The following is a 22,060-nucleotide window of genomic DNA, read 5'->3' on the forward strand; positions in this document are numbered from 1 at the left end:
ATGAAAAAAGACAAAAAAACACTATGAACTGCCACGCCCAAATTTTCTGATCCCCTATTGTGAACTGTGCTTTTGTACGTCTCCGTCTTTTGTCGTTTCCCTACTTTTCTTCCACCAATCCTCCAGTCGCCTCTTACTAATGTCTATTGCGGACATGTTTGCTTTACCACTGCTCCCTCTGAACCCAAGCGCTGACCCGAACCTCTCGTCCCCTGGCGCCGCAGGGTACGACTACGCCTTCGTCACGTACCCGGAGAGCGTCAAGCACTTCCGCCACCCGGAGCTGTGGTGCATCACCTTCTACCTTCTCATCTGCGTGCTGTCCTTCGACGGCGTGGTAGGGTCACGCTACCGCTGGTTCAATATAACAACGTGGTGGGAGGCTTCGGCGGCCATTTATTTGCCTTTTGGATTCGTCTACGCTCTCATAGTTCGCCCTGCTAGCGCGTTTATTTTGTTTTCTCGAAATCTAATTGCGGTGGTTTGCTTCCGTGTGTTGGATCCTGCCACTGAGGTTATCGAAGACAACCACGATATATATATATATATATATATATATATATATATATATATATATATATATATATATATATATATATATATATATATATATATATATATATTAGTGAATCGAATACAGTCGGACCTGGTTATATTGAACAGGCTCATGCGCGAAATATAGTTTGATATGTCAGGTAACTTGACGTACCCAGACTCGTTCACTATCAATTAAAAAAAAACTTTCATGTCGTAATCTCTAGCGCAGAAAAGACGCACGAAAAAACAAAATATTGAGGACGTTTGCGCGTAGTAGACACTAATTTATTTGTCGCTGACTTTTTTTTTTTGTTTCTCAGCGTCACTACGAATGGTTTTCTCGATGCGCAGATTGCGCGGACCTGCACCAGTCTGCTATACGTCCCTTTACACAAGGCTTGGTGCTGGCCGTGGACGCTTTAAGTTCAACAGAGCTAATGCTCAGTTCGTTACCAAGGGCATTATTTCACATGAGTATCGGTCAATAAATTTAGGGTTGTTGACTTTAGGGTGAATTTGGGGTGTGACGTCGTTGACTTAACGCGATCAAACAAAGCAGTAACATAAGTTTCGATAATATTTATCTTGGCTGCCATAGCGAACATAAAAGGAAAAGTTACGTGGAAGAGCGCGCTATATACGTAACCCAGAGAGCCAAGCCTTTCCGTCTAAAGAGCGATTTTCGCTCTCTTATTCGACATTCGCTATTTTTTTTTTAGTATATCTGCTTCATGGACGGTGCACCTGTCTTTTTCTTCTGTTTAACTGTAAATCTGCTTCGGTGCAACATCAATTATTAGATATAATAGTGGCGCAATCGTGACCGTTTCAATTAGTGAAAAAGTCGTTTTCTTTTCTTCTTTTCTTTTTTTTTCACTTTGCGATTGCCACAGATGACACCGGCCTTTCACTTGGTCTCGATCGAACCAGTGCGGCAACTATTTTTTGGACAATGGTGACGGGTCGCGCATGAAAATACTCCATCTTTAGTGAAAAGTCACTAAGTGATAATGATGATGATCTATTCCCGGAATATTGTCATTCTAGATAGATAGATAGATAAATAAATAAATAAATAAATAAATAAATAAATAAATAAATAAATAAATAAATAAATAAATCATCAACTTGGACGTCTTTCTGATTATTTTTGAAACTTTAGATTTCACTTAACTCCTGCGTTGGCGAGTCAATGGTGGAAATGTCAAAAGAACCGGCCGATTTCTTAAGGAGGCTGCTTTTTTGCACACTAAAATTCCGCGATGTAGTCGCATTTGATCACCATCTTGTCAACTCTTATTGGCCCACAGGGCTCAAAATGATTGTCTCAAAACGCCAGTATACCGGAATTTTTTCACTGTCGAGAGTCGCACACCGGTATCAGGCGCAAATAAAAAGCAGCTTCGACGCACAGACAAGCTCTTTTTCGTATCTCTTTTGAAGCAGCGACAAGTGAAGGTCCATATAATCTCCTCGAGATAAAATGCAGGCGAGACACGTCACTTAACCCTAGCCACTTGAGGAATTTTACATGGGCGATTCGCTGGTTATTTACGTCACTGAAAAAAAAAAAAGTTGCGAAGACTCTGCAAAAGCGAAGTTGTCGTTAAGGTAACTGAACATTTGCTAAGTTTGTCGACTTACGCGCTAAGTTACAGACGCGATATATATAATCTCGAACCTATCCACAGCTAGATGCTACCTAGGCCCACAACACGGCATTTCTAAGCTGCATTAGATAAATGCATGTCCGCGTGCGTTCCTACGTAGGAATCCCGAGACTGTTAGGCTTAATAGTTGCTAAGCCTATTGCTTCGCCCGACGCGATGGCTCGTCCCTGATGCGTGCCGCGTCGGTCCTCCACCAGGCGGCGTTCCTGGAGGTCGGAGTGTCGACCTTCATGGACATCTACCCGGGGCTCAGGCCACACCGCCTGCGATGCACCCTGGTCACATGCGTCGTCATGTTTATCCTGTCCCTACCCGCGGCCACGGGCGTAAGTTGAACGACGGGACGTGCATGCCGATTCGTAGTCTGCGCATTGATTAGTGTGCGGTGCAATGTACCTACAACCGTACTGCACATAACAATATATATCGCATATCGCTTATAACGGTAAGCCACATTAGCGACGTCATCGTCAGCTTATTATGGTCCGCTCAGTCACGAATGGTGGGGGCTGCTGAGTATGGATGCCTGAAATATGCGTGCACTGGAAATCGCAATACGTACTTTGGGACAGACCGCGTATCATTCTTCCGGGACGACTCTCTCGCTTCGGGAAACGAGCGGCTGTAAACAGTGCTGGGTGACAAGCCGAAAGACCACGCTATGAAGTGGGGTGAACTTGCGCCTATATGCTAGCGAACTGGATGCTTATATAATGAAATACCCAGGCACACGCGCATGCTATACGTGCTTATAGCTAAAAGTGCGTCGGAGGTTCCTAATTTTATAAATGCGAGATCGGTAAATGGCTCGTGAGGCGGAAAATCCAGCGTTCACGGCGTGACCACGCGACGAAGCAGAAAGGCTACCAACCCTCGACCTTTGGTGAGAGTCGAACCAAGACCTTGGTGTTAGTAAAGATGAAGGTTCTTAAGGCAAAGTTAATTAAGATATATTTAATTAAGGCGTTCGAACCCACCACCTTTGGTGGGAGTCGAATCCTCGACCATTGCTGGGAGTTGAACCCAAAACATTTTATGTTAATTAAGGCGCAGTTATTGAAAGCACATTTTATTAAGATAGAGTTAATTAAGGCACTCGAACTCACCGCCTTTGGTGGGAGTGGAAGCCACGACCTTGCGTTCTAGCATAATGTCTAAGCATCGCGCGGTGGTGGCAGTACTTTCATAACTAAGTGCTCCTTGAAATTTTCCAAAGCGCTGCAGATTCCGTTCAGATGAAATTCGAAGGTGGTAGGATCATGCTTTTTTTTTTTATAGACGAGAACTCGCTAGAATGCGCACATAGTAATTTAAATGTGGATTAATTGCACAGCCGACACGTCACGTTCATTCGTAAAGAGAATTGAATTACCGCCTCAAAGCGCGTGCACAAGGTAATTGCTGGCGGCGGGCATTACGAGGAAGAAAAACTGTTCTTCGCCCCTGCTGACGGTAACGCGCGACACGTAGACCATGTACCGTCAAACACGGTAGTGTATCCAGCAAAGCGGTCGCGTGAAGTGTGCAGCAATATTCAGAGCTTTAACCGTGAAAGGGTGTCCCACTCAGTGCGCCAGGCTTCGTTGTACCCGTAGCTTAAGCTTAGATCCTATAAGCTCGGGCCGCGCATGCGCCGTTCATACCGTCACAGCACGGCGGCGGCGACGGTGCGAAGGCGCCTTCAGTGTCCGTGTATTGCTACCGGAATGAAATAAAGTTCTGGTAAACTTTTTTGCCGACTTTCAAGTTTAAACCATTTCGGTCGTGAATTATGATGGTCCGCCGATAAATTTTGCCAAGGTTAAGTTACTTTATACCGAGATGCCGCAAACTGCAATGAAAGCAAGTCACTGTGATCGAATGATCCGTTGTACGTTTTCTAGTGCGTCCTTGCAATCACAGAATAGTTCTCTTTTTTATATATATATATAGTTAGCAATATCGCATATTTTTTTCGTAAGAAGAGCTATCTGTGTAAGCTGGGCGCATGCATAAGTTAATTATTGGCTGCAGACATCACGAGAAAGCAAAAATTATTCCTTCAACATTGTTGACACAACGCGGAACGCGGAGCTTGCCGTAAAACGCGGTGGTGCTTTACGCGTAAAGCGATCACATGTAGGGATGCTCCGAACACCGAAGTGAAATTAAGCCTAATTTGGTAAAAAAAGGAGAAAGATGAAAGGAAAGATAGGGAAATTAACCAGGGGATATCTCCGATTGGCTACCTTGAATTAGGAAAGAGTGTACTGACGATATAGAGAAACCAGGTACAGAAGTCACGGATGGGCAACAAAATACAGTGTGGGCACTCACACAGGCTGTAAAGGTGCCACGCGCTCGCACATAGTGTCAGATACACAGCCCCACACTATGAGTAAGCATTAGAGTTCAATTTGCTACTGATGAACAGGGCGTGACATAAACAAGTTTAGTGCACAAGAAATGTGTACAGCGTGACTGAGAGAAATATAGGCTGTGCGGAAATCCTTAAGGAGGAAGTATTTACGTGTAGCTCTTTGCTGGCTTTCAGGATGGACGACTGTGTTGCAATTTGTCTGCCAAACTTGGCGCTCTATATGCTAAAGTCCGCTCTTGGACACAGTTTGGCATCGTCATAAAAATGTCCAAATGAGAGCGCTATAGCGAAGCAACAATCAGGTTCTGCTACAATCTCCACAACGATAGCACATGGGGTTGCGCATTTACAATTCATTTAAAACCGAACTTTCACTTGAGCGAACAGTTTCCGTAGCCGCTCAAATTCAAGTTGTCAGTTAAGGAAAGTATAACTTTTTTTTATAGTGAAGGAAGTGACGCATTGGCGCTTGTGTCAGTCATAGCCACAGCCGTAGTCTCGCACCTTCCACATCAATTATCATCTTTTCGACTCGGACTGCAACGCTCACATGCCACGTGATCTGATCGAAACTGCCAACTGCCGCTTGGTCGCATTCGCCTGAATTTCCCCTACGCGGTACACTATTTACTGGAATATTCATTTGCCCAGCGCGCGCGATTGTGTCCCACCCGTGGTGTTGACCAGGAGTTAGAACATTTAATTCGTAATTGCAGACGCTTTAGGACCCCGCCGGCTCTTGTGGAGGAGTTGCTCAAGCACGCGACACAACACGTGACTTGAGCTGCGGGACGTTCTCCGACCGTGCAGCGTCTTTGAACTTCGCACCACTAAGGCGCTTGTAACCTTGCTGCTATAGATACCATAGAGTTTCTCACTACATTACCTAGAGGGAAATCTGGCGCTGCTGCGCTGTGGTATGCATGGGAATGCCGGTATATTGTGGATTCGGATTGGCATCGTTCTCGTAGAGACAGGACACCTTGAAGACGCGCTTGGCAAGCACCGTTCCGTCTGTCACAATGATCCATTTTCTACTAGAACAGCGCGTGAAAAGCTGTTTTAACTTTATTATTACGCAAAAACATGTTTTGTTTAACTATGAGAACTCGTTATTGTGTGTACGACTACATGTTACGTAAAAAGTATCAGCAGGCCGCTAAAGTTGAAGGACAGACGACAAGGTTCGCGCTCGCTTTGAAACAGTTGGCCGTCTGTTCTTGCTTTTCTTCGCTTGGTCATGCATCGTGGGTGAGTAAAGATGTAATATGCGTGAATGGAAACATTTTATGAAGATTTTACTTTGAAAACGCGTTATTTGCGTAACCATATCCACGTCTTAGACGAAGCCTCTTACAACACCAGCCAACACGAGCCTCGCAGACACATATACCGTCATTCCCATGACGGCACGGTGCCCCCTTAAGAAACTCCCATAGACGGTGGCGCCAGATTACCCTCTAGGTGTTATAGTGAGAAACGCTATGATAGATACAGACCTCAATGTGGTTGTGCAAATGGCATTTTGCGATAGCGCATTCGCGCATTTCTTTTTCTTGCCATCTCACCTGGAGTAGCATGCCACGCCTGTCGCTACAGCTAACCTTTCAACACACGTATATAAATGATATATACATGTCTCTCTCGGCACCGACGATTCCACGTCACCGAGTCTGAACTTGCGCCCGCGATGCCGAGGTCTGTTGACCGAATTTCGTGGTTCCCCAGGGAGGCCTGTACGTTCTCCACCTGATCGATTACGTCACCTACCAGGACCTGGTGCCGTGGATCGCGTTGGCCGAAGTCCTTCTGCTAGTCAACGGATACGGTAAGCCGTTGGCAATTCCGTGAGCGCTTTTGAATCGCGCACCAAAGTGAATTGTTGTGTTCATATGGAAGGTTGTGGCCAAGTACTGCACCAGGGTGGCCAATCCTGCTCTGGTGAGTGAGTGCGTTACCGGTTCTGGTCACCGGGATCAGGCCACACTCCAGGCCTGTTTATGCAATTTTATCGACACGCGGATTTTCCTTTTTTTTCATTCCGGTGGAAAATTGCGCGGCACCGGGATTCGAACCATACACCTCTTGCACGCGAGGCGGGTGTTCTACCTCTACGCCACCGCTGCCGCAGAAAGTTAGGTGGGCGGGTAAGATTAGGAAGTTTGCAGGGACAACATGGCCACAATTAGTACATGACCAAGGTAGTTGGAGAAGTATGGGAGAGGCCTTTGCCCTGCAGTGGGCGTAACCAGGCTGATGATGATGATGAAAGTGATTTGTGGCATTAGCGGGTGCGCATCTAGTATATTTATATGTGACGATAATGAGCGCACAGGTGCAGACATATGTGGCAAGGAGGACAGAGCTTTTGTCGCAATTCGTATTTATTTACTTTATTTATTTACTCGTTTATTTTCCACCGTGGGGCATATCACATGAGAGGCGGGCTTATATGAACGGCTTTCGAAAATATTGATGATTTCACATACTGTCAATCCCTCATGGGATTATAACAGGAAGGGCAAGTACATATGGTAGTATTTGCGAACAAAGAATGTAAATACATTATATAATCACGTGTGTGTCATTGCAAAGGTTTTGACTTCACTAAACAAAAGGATTAACTACTTCATCACAACTGCAATATTTGGGTATACAATATGCTATAACGAAGAAGAATCTGAGAAAAAGTTGATACATATGTCATAATAGGCGACTTGAAACGGACGTAGTCAATTGGCGGCGACGGGGCAACGTGATTGGGTAACTGCCGCAGATTCTTGCAGAAACGACCAATGGTTCTTCGCTTTTTTTTACGACGGATACGTTTCTGTTGCCCTTTCGGACTTTCTCCGCTTGCTCAACAACGTACTTAATGCGTTTATTCGCTACTTTGGATACGATCATTGGCATTTCCATCACGCTGTGCACGTGCTCTCGCTCTGTCGAGTATCAGCCGTGTTGATCTTGCGCAATCGGATTCGTCGCCTAACATTATAATTAGCTGGGACGCAGTATAGCTGCTGTCGCGCGAGCGCTTTAATTGCGGCGTCTTTGAGAGAGGAAAATTCTAGTGACTGTTGGAAGCGGAAATTCGATTTAAGGCTTGAATGTTGTTAAACAGATTTTAAAATATTCGACAGTTTGAAAACATAAAAACACGAAGTTTACGAATTCATAGTTCTGCATCAAGAACAGATATCACGGATCTGTAAATGGCATCCATTAGATCATTCAAAGCGGACAAATTCTATGCGTCGTTTTACATCTTACGTGTATTCGCTACGTTGGTTACAAGAGTTCTGCAAAAGATGTATTTCCATATTACTAAATTTTTTTAATATTCATATGCGACATATCAATTTTGTCCGCTTTAGATGTACTATTAGATGCAATTTATAGAATTGTATTATCATTATCGTTGTTGAATTAATGAGTTGTAAATTTGATAGTTTCGTTTTCGGGAAATTTTTGATGTTTGCCAATTTTTAATAAAACATCGGCGACCTAACTCAAGAATCCGAAACCAACAGTCACTAGATTTTAAGTTTCTCTTTTAAATGCAACAAACCGCGTCAAATTTGGTGCAATGGTTGTCGAGAGAAACGAATTCTCGCCAAGGGAACTGTTGTTGATCGTGCACACACCATGTTACGCTGCTGCGCGTGCCGACACCTTATTGCTGACGGCTGTCCGTCGATAAGCTGTTCTCAGTGTGACATTGTCTTTCATCTTGGACCCTGTAGTGGTGTTTCGGAGGATACATACAAATCGAAACGAGGAAACGCATATAAATCCCGGAAGTTTGAGTCATGCAAGGGTGGCAGTGAATCCCGTATACGTAGAAGAACAGCCGTCCGATCGAGAGCTAATCACTCGGCTTCTTGCAATGGAAAGTAAGATTGACTCTCTCCTGGCCTTGTCTGCCAAGCTTGAGCCTCTCGAATCATCCGTCCCAACTACTCTCTGATAAGTTTTACGACTTTCGAACGCGTCTTCTTGCCCAAGAAGAGTTAACCAAGGATGTTACAAAGCGAGTTGAACAGCTCGGGAAGGGGGAAGGGGGCCAGTGAAATTGCACAGCTCAATTTGGACGTACGTAATCTAGAGTGGCGCAGCCGTCGTCTGAACTTTGAATTTCACGGCATCGCGGAGTCTGATGACGAAGATTTGATGAAGAAGGTTAACGATATAGGTACGACACTGGAGCTTAAGCCACTGTGCTCGAGCGACATAACAGCCTTACACAGGCTTCCGGCTAAGCCGGGTAAAACACGAGGCGTAATTGTTAGCTTCGCAAAATCAGCAATTCGCGACGCTTGGCTGGAAAAAAAGGAAGGCGTTACGAGACGCTAATACCAACATGTTTATCTGCGAAAATCTGACTCGGTTCTCTCGTGCTCTTCTGGCGAGTGCAAAACGCTGGGCGAAGGAATCTGGCTACGCGTTCGTTTGGCACGCAAATGGAAAAGTACTTGTGAAAAAAAAAGGCCGGCGCACGTGCAGGTGTTGTCCGTGATAAGGATGATCTTGCAAACCTGAAATGATAGCACAGTCTTCTGTTACACTTCCAAGAAAGCGCCACTCCATTCATGTCAAAGATCGCTTATCATACTGTGCAGCTGAAGGATGAGCAAACGCTTTCTTTATTTCATTTGAACTGCCAAATCTTCCGTAATATATTTTATGAGGTTGCCTTATTTTTATCGAGCCTAAACCATGAATTCGACTTCATTTGATTTAGTGAGACATGGTTCACACCAGATGATTGTTTTTTTACTACCGGGATATGACTGTGTGTCAGCCTGTCGTTCATTGAAGCGTGGAGGTGGCGTTTCCCTGTATGCCCTTTCGGATCTGCCGTACCAAATTCCACCAAATTATGATATTGTGAGCGAAAATTTTGAGTGTTCTTATTCACTGCTATAACGTAGTTCTTGCTGTCGTGTACCGACCGCCATCTGAGTGTATAAGCGAATTTATGCAGTTTGCAGAAGGAGTATTTGTGCGTAGTATTGAAATCAACCGGGAATGTGTTTTTGTCGGCGACTTTAATATAGATGCTTCTGAAAATAATGCTACCTTCCTGCATTTCAGAGAACTTTTCGAATCATATATATGGTTGTTGAAATGTAATTAACGAGCCTACCCGTGTAACCTCAAGTACTGGAACGATATTAGACCTGTGTATTCAATTCAATTCTTTTATTCAACATCGTCATGAGGATGTTGGGTTGCAAGCTTTTGCCCTGATGAAGTTAAGTCAGGTGTAATCTCTAATACCATGGAAACAAAAGCGTACATTAGAAAAAGAAACTCTGGTTAGAGACTACTCGGAACAAAACATGTTAAGGTTTAAAGAACTCATGGAACAACAGAAATGGGATAGTGTCATAAAGGAAAACGATCCAAATGTTGCTTATAATGTATTTCTGAAGTGTTCTACTTCTGCCGACAATGCCTCCTTCCCGCTAAAAGCTCCTAAAAAACACAAAAGAACAAGAAAACCTTGGATATCGCATGAATTATATACCAGAATTAAGCACAGGCAGAGACTTTTCCAGAAGTTCTTATACACAAGATGTGAAGGTGATCTTCAAATGTTTAAGAAAGTGAGGAACAAATTAAGTGCTGATATCAAAAAAGCAAAACGAGAATTCTACATGAAAAATTTTTCTGAAATTGTGGGAAATTCTCGTCTTGTATGGAAGGCGATCCGGGACATTATAGGCAAGACAAGTTTGCCAAAACGTGTTTTGTGTGAAAAGCGAGCCCATGAGTGACATCGAGGTCGCAAACTTGTTTAACGAACACTTTATTAACGTGGGTGCTTCCGCAGATGACCGCGCTAAAATACCTTGCGAACATCTTGTGAAAACACACTGTCAAAATACTATATTTATGTCACCCGCTGATCAATATGAGATAACTGATGTCATATTGGCTTTAAAAAACGATTGCGCCGCTGGAGCTGACGACATTAAAGCTAGACCACTAAAAGCTGTCGCGCAGATGGTAAGCATCCCCCTTATGCACATTGTCAACCTTATTCTTTCAACCGCAGTGTTCCCAGACGCAATGAAGTTAGCCCGTGTGGCCGCAATACACAAAGGTGACTCCGTTAAAGACAAGAACAATTACAGACCAATATCAGTGCTTCCTATCTTTGCAAAGATAGCGGAGAACATAACACATAAGACTTTTCTGGCTTTCTGACGGCAAACAATATAATAGTAAGCGAACGATTCGGGTTTAGGAAAAACAAGTCGTCTGAAAGTGCACTTCTTGAAATAAAGGAGCACATACTAGACAACATTGGAAGAAAAATAGTTACCCTGGGAATATTTTTGAATTTTAGAAAGGCTTTTGACTGCATGTGTCTAACACGATGTGCTCTTAAAGAAATTGCCATCGTATGGAATACGCGGCAAAGCTTGGTCTTTGATAAAAAGCTACTTAACTTCGAGAGCTCAATCTACATGCATAAATGGCGTAAACTCGGACTTAGGATTTGTAAAATTTGGCGTACCACAGGGATCATTACTTGGACCAACGTCATTTTTATTATACAGTAACGATATTGTAAACATTACCAAAAATACAAAGTTAATTTTATATGCAGACGATACGAATGTATTCTTCTTAGGTGCTCATGTAAGAGGCATTTCATCGAGCTAACGAACGGCTAACAGGTCTGGATTTGTGGCTTCAATCTAATAGAGTTCAATTAAACATCAGTAAAACGAAATATTTACTCTTCCGGCCGCGAGGAAACCACCCGACTGTAAACTTAGATTTAAAATTTCAGAACGTTACCATCGAACAATCTGTATCAGTTAGATTTTTGGGGGTGACATTTCAAGAAAACCTCTCATGGACGCCTCACGTTGACAAGCTCCGAAGTGAGCTAGGGCGAGCTGTTGGAATCTTAAATAAAGTGAGATATTATATCCCATCTGCGGTGAAAAGGCAGATATACTACGCGCTTATTCATTCCCGTTTATGTTACTGTTTCTTAGTATGGTCAACAATGACTAAGACCAACCTAGACGGTCTTTTTTCCTTGCAAAAGCGAGCGGTGCGTGAAATCGGAAATTTAGAACTTTCTGAAGACACTACACCCTTTCTTAAATCAAATGAAATACTGCCTATTCATAAGTTGTATAAATATAAACTGGCCCTAGAAATATTGCATCAGCACCAAACAACACCTTTCCAAACCAAATATTAAGTGAAACCTGGTCCGTACTGCCTACGAAATAATTTAATACCCACGCCACGTTCTTGTACAAAATATGGCGATCAAAAACTAAGCTTTATGATACCAGACGTTCTAAACGAATATCCGGAAATAGCTGAAGCACTCGTTACAGCTACCTCAGTGCACATTTTCAGAAAAATGCTCAGAAATTTTTTTCTTAACACAGATTAAAAATCGTGCCAGACTGATCCCAGTTGGTTTCCGCTTACTCTGTGTCCTGACTTTTTATTGTGAAAGTCCGATATACTTTCTGAACCCGGACGACTGTTGTTTCGACATACCTGTACAATGTATCTGATTGCATCTGTATTTATGTTATTGATGTAACAAAAAAGGGAAGAACACTTATTGAAGTTTAAGTTTTACCGTGTTTCAAATTGCGGCTATTGTATTCTATACTTTTTGTTATCAATTTATGTGCTTGTGTGACCGCAGCTGCCAAGGGTGGCGAGGCCCAGTCAGGCACGTTCAGTGCCTTTTGTCGCATCCCCCAAGTCATTTCTGTAAGGAATGTCTTGAATAAATGAATAAAGAACATGTATTTGGATAAGAGCACTCGAGCTAAAGCTTCCCCTCTAGCACTCCCTATACGTGGGCCGATCCCGAAGATAGTGCAATACCGGCCCTACCCGCGGCGGAGGTGAAGCAGGCGTTAAGCACTCCCCATACGTAGGCCGATCCCGAAGATAGTGCAATACCGGCCCTACCCGCGGCGGAGGTGAAGCAGGCGTTAAGCACTCCCCATACGTAGGCCGATCCCGAAGATAGTGCAATGCCGGGCCGACCCGCGGCGGAGGTGAATCAGGCGTTAAGCACTCCCCATTCGTAGGCCGATCCCGAAGATAGTGCAATACCGGCCCTACCCGCGGCGGAGGTGAAGCAGGCGTTAAGCACTCCCCATACGTAGGCCGATCCCGAAGATAGTGCAATACCGGCCCTACCCGCGGCGGAGGTGAAGCAGGCGTTAAGTACTCCCCATACGTGGGCCTATACCGAAGATAGTGCAATGCCGGGCCGACCCGCGGCGGAGGTGAAGCAGGCGTTAAGCACTCCCCATACGTAGGCCGATCCCGAAGATAGTGCAATGCCGGGCCGACCTGCGGCGGAGGTGAAGCAGGCGTTAAGCACTCCCCATACGTAGGCCGATCCCGAAGATAGTGCAATACCGGCCCTACCCGCGGCGGAGGTGAAGCAGGCGTTAAGCACTCCCCATACGTAGGCCGATCCCGAAGATAGTGCAATACCGGCCCTACGCGCGGCGGAGGTGAAGCAGGCGTTAAGTACTCCCCATACGTGGGCCTATACCGAAGATAGTGCAATGCCGGGCCGACCCGCGGCGGAGGTGAAGCAGGCGTTAAGCACTCCCCATACGTAGGCCGATCCCGAAGATAGTGCAATGCCGGGCCGACCTGCGGCGGAGGTGAAGCAGGCGTTAAGCACTCCCCATACGTAGGCCGATCCCGAAGATAGTGCAATACCGGCCCTACCCGCGGCGGAGGTGAAGCAGGCGTTAAGCACTCCCCATACGTAGGCCGATCCCGAAGATAGTGCAATGCCGGGCCGACCTGCGGCGGAGGTGAAGCAGGCGTTAAGCACTCCCCATACGTAGGCCGATCCCGAAGATAGTGCAATACCGGCCCTACCCGGGGCGGAGGTGAAGCAGGCGTTAAGCACTCCCCATACGTAGGCCGATCCCGAAGATAGTGCAATGCCGGGCCGACCTGCGGCGGAGGTGAAGCAGGCGTTAAGCACTCCCCATACGTAGGCCGATCCCGAAGATAGTGCAATACCGGCCCTACCCGCGGCGGAGGTGAAGCAGGCGTTAAGCACTCCCCATACGTAGGCCGATCCCGAAGATAGTGCAATACCGGCCCTACCCGCGGCGGAGGTGAAGCAGGCGTTAAGTACTCCCCATACGTGGGCCGATCCCGAAGATAGTGCAATGCCGGGCCGACCCGCGGCGGAGGTGAAGCAGGCGTTAAGCACTCCCCATACGTAGGCCGATCCCGAAGATAGTGCAATGCCGGGCCGACCTGCGGCGGAGGTGAAGCAGGCGTTAAGCACTCCCCATACGTAGGCCGATCCCGAAGATAGTGCAATACCGGCCCTACCCGCGGCGGAGGTGAAGCAGGCGTTAAGCACTCCCCATACGTAGGCCGATCCCGAAGACAATGCAATGCCGGGCCGAACCGCGGCGGAGGTGAAGCAGGCGTTAAGCACTCCCCATACGTGGGCCGATCCCGAAGACAATGCAATGCCGGGCCGAACCGCGGCGGAGGTGAAGCAGGCGTTAAGCACTCCCCATACGTGGGCCGATCCCGAAGACAATGCAATGCCGGGCCGAACCGCGGCGGAGGTGAAGCAGGCGTTAAGCACTCCCCATACGTGGGCCGATCCCGAAGACAATGCAATGCCGGGCCGAACCGCGGCGGAGGTGAAGCAGGCGTTAAGCACTCCCCATACGTGGGCCGATCCCGAAGACAATGCAATGCCGGGCCGAACCGCGGCGGAGGTGAAGCAGGCGTTAAGCACTCCCCATACGTGGGCCGATCCCGAAGACAATGCAATGCCGGGCCGAACCGCGGCGGAGGTGAAGCAGGCGTTAAGCACTCCCCATACGTGGGCCGATCCCGAAGACAATGCAATGCCGGGCCGAACCGCGGCGGAGGTGAAGCAGGCGTTAAGCACTCCCCATACGTGGGCCGATCCCGAAGACAATGCAATGCCGGGCCGAACCGCGGCGGAGGTGAAGCAGGCGTTAAGCACTCCCCATACGTGGGCCGATCCCGAAGACAATGCAATGCCGGGCCGAACCGCGGCGGAGGTGAAGCAGGCGTTAAGCACTCCCCATACGTGGGCCGATCCCGAAGACAATGCAATGCCGGGCCGAACCGCGGCGGAGGTGAAGCAGGCGTTAAGCACTCCCCATACGTGGGCCGATCCCGAAGACAATGCAATGCCGGGCCGAACCGCGGCGGAGGTGAAGCAGGCGTTAAGCACTCCCCATACGTGGGCCGATCCCGAAGACAATGCAATGCCGGGCCGAACCGCGGCGGAGGTGAAGCAGGCGTTAAGCACTCCCCATACGTGGGCCGATCCCGAAGACAATGCAATGCCGGGCCGAACCGCGGCGGAGGTGAAGCAGGCGTTAAGCACTCCCCATACGTGGGCCGATCCCGAAGACAATGCAATGCCGGGCCGAACCGCGGCGGAGGTGAAGCAGGCGTTAAGCACTCCCCATACGTGGGCCAGGTGCAGTTCGCCATTAAGGGGCCCACATACACAGCTTCGCTGGTCATCCTTGTTCACAGCGTGGAAGGTCACTGAGATGTTTCTTTTTTTTTTCTTGTGTAATACAGGCAATACAGCGCGCGATGCACGGCGTTGGCCAGACAGCTTGCCGGCGAGACTAGGAAGCACGGGAGAGCCCGTGGGAACTAAGGGTGGCCAGCACACGGCAGGCATGGCTTTGGTTACACACTAAAGGTATCCCGCGGTTGAACATGACTAAACCAAGTTTGTCGAGCAATAGCGTGGTTTCGCTTGATTTGGGAAAGGACACAGACGCTGCTCAGCGCCGTCGGAAAGCGTGGAAAGCGCAGCGCATACGAAGCTATCAGCACTCGGCGCACTTTGTGCACATCGCAGGTCGCTTTCAAGATATGGGCGCCCACGCGGCGTATGGAGAAGCCGCCGGTAGTGGCATGCAGGCTAAATCCCAGTTTGACCTTGGCTGAGCTTGAAGGTCAGATATACGGAACCAGGAGTTTTCTGGGTTTGTACCTGGAGTGGTAGAGCTATCGCTCTATAATGTACGAGGGCATTTAAAAGACCCCTGACTGCTTCACGCGCTTCGGGGAAAATGCAGCTTATGTAACCCGTAACGTATTCAGGGAAACGCTGGCGGCGAACGCTATGCACGAAGGCGAGCTTTCTGGTAGAAACGCGGCCTCTTGCGTGGGCCGATCCCGGAGGTAGTACGCAGCCGCGCCAGAAAATAACTTTCAGTTTTCTGTTATTGTTTCGCACCTTTAATATTTCAGCTTTAACATGAAAGGCGTGCGCTGTCGACGTTTTGTTTGATGACATTTGTTTGTGGGCTGCCATTCTGAAAATTCCAAGGAATAACTTCGAGAATGTAAGACACGGTACACGAGCAACTTTAGTGATATAATCATGTGGCACTATAACCCGCACATACCGCGTGTGATATAGCAAGGCGTGTCATGTACATATACCTAAATTTTCGCACACGGGGACGCCGACGCCGGACGCCGACAAGCGATTTTCTGCGACGCGGAGCCCTTAACGCTGTCGCGTTTAAAAGAAGACGCCTTCATTTTCTTCGTCGGCGCGTACTGTTTTCACGATACTTCCCCGGTCAACCTCCACCAGAAAGGCGGTTGCCAAGCATGATATTCTTAGCACACTAAACTTTTATGTGGGTGCCCGAAGAAGTAGACTTCGTCCATTCACACTGGCTGACCGACTCGAATACGCACCTTTCGTTCATATCCCAGTTTGATTACGGATGCCGACTTTGTCGTTGTGCGCTCAACGGAAACAAAATCTTAAGAACATACACGCGACAAGAACTGATGCCATCAAGTACTTTCGCGGCTGAAGATGTACTTTACGTTCGCTTCCGAAAGTTATTTTTGCAGCCGAATACAGCGCAGTGGTATCCCGCTGACTAAGTCATCTGGCATTGCAGCGGTCACAGACGGGACTGTTTGTGCATTTCCCCTGCCTGTTGATGACAACGAGCACTGCTGCGCGCGTGTTCACGTTACCGTTTGATTGCACGTTTTAACGGTCGCAAACAATATTACATTTCAGAAAACCTTGTTCTCAAGAACCTCCGCCCCTTACCTTCCTCCTTTTTTTTCTTCTTATTTTTTTTTCAGGCGTTGTCCGGCTGAACGACGACATACACTTCATGTCGGGGCAGACGCCTTCAGCCTATCTCCTTGTATGCTGGCGATACTTCTGCCCCGTGGCTCTTTTGGTGAGAATCAACGCGGACGGAGTACACTGTAAAATAATTTACACCCTAAAAGTTAAAAAGGGTGTAAATGTGTTTATAACTCACACCCTTAGAGTGTCCTTTATATAGATAACACCCTAAGGGTGTGAGTTATAGACACATTTACGCCCTTTTTCACTTTTTAGGGTGTAAATTATTTTAGTGTGTACTGGCGACTCCGTGCGCTTTCGCTACGAAATTCCTCGTTTCATCCGCGCTACGAAGAGCGATAGTCTGCGCCAGAAGTTTGTAGGAACCATAGAAACTTGGAAAGACGAACTTGCGAGCGGTTTGCCAGAGCGCAGCCAGTAAAAGCGCACGCGATGTTCCGCATACGTGGCGCGCCGCACCGCCTGACGAAAGCGTGACGTCGTAGTCACGTGCGTGCTGGCTGCGCTCCCCCTTGCAGCAGGCAAAAGTATCTCTTCGTCGTGTACGAATACACCCATTACCCACCAAAATAGACCTGACGGGTGTCAGACTATGTTATTCTGAACACTGCCCAGTTGCGCCATGTTTGCGTTTTGAGTCAATCAGTAATGTTCTAGCGGCCCTGCGAGCCAATCAAAGCGGGCAAGACGGCCTGCATTCTACAATATGGCTGAATTTGGCAATGTCCAGAACAAAATCGTCATCACTCGCAGACAATCTGTCTCGGCTCGGTCAACGCCCAGAGGCAGAGCCTGCTGGACTACTCTTACCCGGCCTGGACCGGCGTCATCCAGCTGGCCATCATCCTCTGCTGCATAGTGGCCGTCATCACGCAGGTCATGCGCACGTTTGCCGAGAACCGCAACGTGAGTGATGCGAACCCAGCGGCATGTCTCTTTTGTACAGGCCACTTCACCCTCCAAAAAAATGACAGTCAGTTTAGCGTACGCCAAAGAGGGTGAAGGCGAAAGCCTGCGTACTCAAGACACATTCATTTAATCACGTGACATTCTCATTCGAATGCGTTGTTACTTCTCATTACTTGTTTTCTCCCACGAAAGGTCGCGGGTCAGAGTGGCTTAATTGACGCTGCCTTAATTTAATAGGTCGTGGCTTCGACTCCCATCAGAGGTCGAGGGTGGCGACTCTTACCAAAGGTCGTGGCCGGGTTCAACTGCCTCAACTCTATAATTAACTGTGCCCTAATTAACTTCGCCTTAACACCAAACGCCGTGGGGTTCGACATCCGCATAAGCTCGAGGGTTCGACTCCCACCGAAGGTCCCGGGTTCGAATGCCTGACTTAACGCTATCTTAATTAACCTTGCCTTTTTTGGCATGATGAGCTGCATCGGAGCCAGCTGCGGAAGACGACGACGAACGCACGAGCAGTGGCACGAGCGCGTGTGTGCGCGAGGCGAGCTCGGATGACTTTCTGTACCGCAAGCCACGTTTTCCAGACCATCGGAAGTACGAGCCACTTAAGGCTTTCGCCTTAATTCATAAGCCTATTTTATGTCTGCTGCAGGACGAAGGCCTCTCCCATCGCTTACCAATTATACTCCTGTTTTGGACCAGCTGACACCGTCCGATGCCTGCAGATTGATTAATTTCATCACAGCACCTCATTCTCTGCCGTCCTCTACTGTGCTTCCCTTCCCTTGGAACCTGTTCTGTAACTATAACAGGCCACTGGTTACCATCCCTATGCATTACATGGCCTGCCCAACTCAATTTCGCTTTAGTATGCACTATAATATCGGCTACCTCGTTTTCTCTGTATCCACACCGCCGTCTCCGTGTAGCTTAATGCCACGCCTAACATGTTTAATCACTTGTTGCACAGTCTTCAACTTCTTAAGCTCCTTTGTTAGCCGCCAAGTTACTGCCTCATGTTAGTGTGAGCAGAATGAATTAATTGTGCCCTTTCCTCTTCAAGGGGGGAACGCGCCCGGCTTCCCATCATGACTTGGTAACGGCTGCCGTAAGCGCTGGCCCATTTTAGAGCGCAGCTCATAGGCGCACGTTCGTGCGTTGCGTGTCGGCATGCCTCAGCGTCCCTCGTAAACGAGCGAACGAGCAAAGAGAAAGATGAAAGGGCGAATGCGGAGCGGGGGATGAAGAGCGGCAACGGCGACGAGGAAAGCGGAGTAGAAGGCTACAGTGAAAGCGCGAGGCGGCAGGCGGAGGACGAGAATGTGGCTAACGAATGAGGAGGAAAGCACAATGCCACACGAGACTACAAGATGGCGCCATGGTATTAGCGCGCATCTCTGCGTTAGCCCGTTTCTGGGTGTGTGTGTGTTGTCGATAAAGTTATCTGTTGATAGTCAGCGCTTGTCAGTGTGTCTTTCTTGTGTAGTTCGTGCCGTTTCGCGCTGCCAATAGTTTCATGCCTGGGTCGCCGACTCGCCGTCCCTCGGCGTAACCGCTCGGAACGCGCTCGTGCCATTGCTCGCGCGTTCGTCGTCGTCGCCTTCCACAGCTGCTATGACGGAGTGAGATGCACCTGTGCTCTGAATGTTTGCGATTATTATGCATGTGCTTTATCTATCTATCTATCTATCTATCTATCTATCTATCTATCTATCTATCTATCTATCTATCTATCTATCTATCTATCTATCTATCTATCTATCTATCTGTTGATACGTGCACTTGTTTATCTTTCTCTGGTGACCGCCTTTCGCCGCCTAGCAAATGTTAACCTCTATCGCTCGGCGCCGGACACTGCTGTATGTATCATCACATTCTCGATTCTTGTAGCCGATTCTATCTGTTGTTTGTGTTGTCACCGCGAAGCCTTTGTAACGAAATCAGATTGTAATCAGGGCTCGAGGCCGTCATCTAGGTAGAGAGGGCCTAGGTCTCCTAAATCTGCTGTACTAAAATGAAGTTTACTCCTCCCCCTCCTCGTTCGCGCACATGCGGTCACACTGGAACCTTCTACGAGTCAAGCATAAATGGCCGACGCGCCTCATCAACGCCACCTAGATAGCACAAGGCCTGTCCACTCCAATCCATGACGTCATGCTACCTGGCCCGAAATTTCCATTGCCAAGGCACGAGGGACGAAAGCGGTGACGTCAAATTCACCGCGGCTTACTCGGGAGCATCCCCATTAGATTCTATGGCAGTCGGGCCAGGTAGCGTGACATCACAGATTGAAGTGAGCAGGCCGTGTGCTATCTAGGTGGTGTTGGCCTCATACAGTTTCGTACAATAATTACGAGAGGGAACTCTAGCTGGCGCTAGTGTCTGCGGGAGCTGCAATGGGAGCGCTTGAGCCAGCGCGGGAATTATGGGAAGTACAGGGATTTGCGTAAACTTCGTCTTTCCGGCTTCAAATGGCTCAGCGACTTTGTAAAATCGTCATTTTCAACGAAGTACTTTGTAATCAACAAGCAAATAATTATTATTAAAATTGTCCGACGGCAGGATTCGTGCACAGGACCTCTAGCACAGAAGCCCGATATTGATACCACTCCGCCACTGGCGCTTTCTTTTTCCTTTGTTGCCATGCGCCACGGACGCATGCATCGGCATGGAACGCCCTCCCGAATTTCTCGCTGGCCCGCCAGCGTGTTGAGACGCCTGGCGCGTTCAATTTGGCCACCTCGGCAGGTTGAGCCGCTGCATATAGCAGCCATTGCGCGTGTTGGCAGAATATTCTGCACTTAGAATTCTAAGTATAGATCGCGTCGAAATTTACAACAGTGAATATATATAAAGCGTATAATAAACAAAGCCACAAGAGCGTCTCAATCCACAAGCACGGAGACCAGACAAATCCATCTACTTCCCCTGATTCCCACGGTGGCTGAACGATCGCAGCGCCAGGGTACCCTCTAGTAGTTATTGTATAAAACTGTATGACCCGTCCGTGGCCTCTGCGATCAGCTCCGTTCCGCACCGCCGGAGCTGATCGCGGAGGCCACGACTCGTCTGACCCGCAGATCAAACTTCGACGATCGACGTCTGCACTCTCCGCTGTCGTCGTGCTTTGAGTGTCACTCGGTTTTCCTGAGCACGAGTTCGCTCAATGAAGTTTCTCGACTCGCAGTTTTTGCCACTAGGTTCTTCACCGTCACTACAACGTGGCAGTCTGTCTGTCTGTCTTATATTATCTCCGCCTCCTCCGGTGTAGGGTAGCAAACCGGATTTTTCGCACTGGTTAACCTCCCTGCCTTCCAGCCTTCTTTCATATATCTGTCTTTTCTAAGAGTGCGCTCACTAGACCACGGTAACACCTGTTCTCTCAACTTTCACTAGCACGTGAGGGATCGAGTCCTCTATTGCTTCACCTCGCTTGTTTCTTTTTTTCTTTTTTTCCAGGATATATACGCAGCGATGGAGCCCGAGGACGGTTACGGTCCCTCGGACCCCGAAACCTTTGCTCGCTACCAAGAGGCGCTGCTGGGGCGCAACGCGCTCCCGTCGACGATCACCGACGGCCGAGGGGGCAAGAAGAGCTTGTCGCGCGCGTCGCTGTCCGTCAACCAGAACGGCGGCAGCTGGCCGGCGAGCGCTCCCAGCGTGTCCCGCTGAGCCCCGGATGCGCGGGCGCTTGGCCCTTCAATGCGCCCGTGCCGACATTTCTCACTAAGCCATATGCCATATTCGGCAGCTATGCGACTGCAGCTTGCAGAAAGGCCACCGCGTTGTCAAGCTGCGTCTGCGATGCGCCTGAGGCAAATATAAAGCCTCGATCGTTAAGCCGTCTACTGCTTCGTGGCCGTCGTTATCGATTCGAAAGCGTCGAGCGGCTCATTGAGTGAATGAGCTGGCGTCTGCCGTCTGTAGCAGCGGATGAGCAGAAAAACCCGAAAGCGATGAGTTCACGGAGGCGGTTTGCGAATCCTGTACGCGTGACGTAATATGCTGCCTCCTAGTTTGTTTCGTTATTCTATATTTTCCACTATGAGACTGAATATCGTGTTTTCAAATGTGGAGTTTCGTAGAACGTCTCAACGGCGGCAGTGTAGGGGCAAAAAACTGAAACGTTGCCAGCTGGTGGTCTTTTTGGGTGAAGGCATCAACGCTGCCGTACTCGAGGCCTCGCTGAGTAACCAACGAGAACACAGGAAACGGAGGGCCCGAATGCAATGTATGATAGGAACGCATACTAACTGATACCATATGTGAAATGCTGCACTAGACTTCAGCAAAGCTTCACGAAGAGCCCTGAATATGTACGCAGCAGAACTAAGCACTCAAAATTTACTGTCGCTGCTGCCATCTCATTTTTTTTTCTACACGCTGCGCTGTTTATTGTTT

General features: G+C 48.2%; 1 protein-coding gene across 1 annotated transcript in view; it reads left to right on the forward strand.

Moving 5' to 3' along the window:
* Window positions 1-21,468, forward strand: part of LOC139057905 (sodium-dependent noradrenaline transporter-like) — a 65,400-nt gene extending 43,932 nt beyond the window's left edge. Inside the window, exons 9-14 of the mRNA XM_070536689.1 lie at window positions 225-337; window positions 2,405-2,533; window positions 6,295-6,394; window positions 16,735-16,835; window positions 17,498-17,650; window positions 21,119-21,468. Of these exons, the coding sequence (XP_070392790.1) occupies window positions 225-337; window positions 2,405-2,533; window positions 6,295-6,394; window positions 16,735-16,835; window positions 17,498-17,650; window positions 21,119-21,331 (809 nt within the window). The 3' untranslated portion in view covers window positions 21,332-21,468. The remainder of the gene's footprint in view (window positions 1-224; window positions 338-2,404; window positions 2,534-6,294; window positions 6,395-16,734; window positions 16,836-17,497; window positions 17,651-21,118) is intronic.
* Window positions 21,469-22,060: the final 592 nt, after the last annotated feature.

The sequence above is a fragment of the Dermacentor albipictus genome, chromosome 3 (genome assembly GCF_038994185.2).
Source record: "Dermacentor albipictus isolate Rhodes 1998 colony chromosome 3, USDA_Dalb.pri_finalv2, whole genome shotgun sequence".
Lineage (NCBI taxonomy): Eukaryota > Metazoa > Arthropoda > Arachnida > Ixodida > Ixodidae > Dermacentor > Dermacentor albipictus.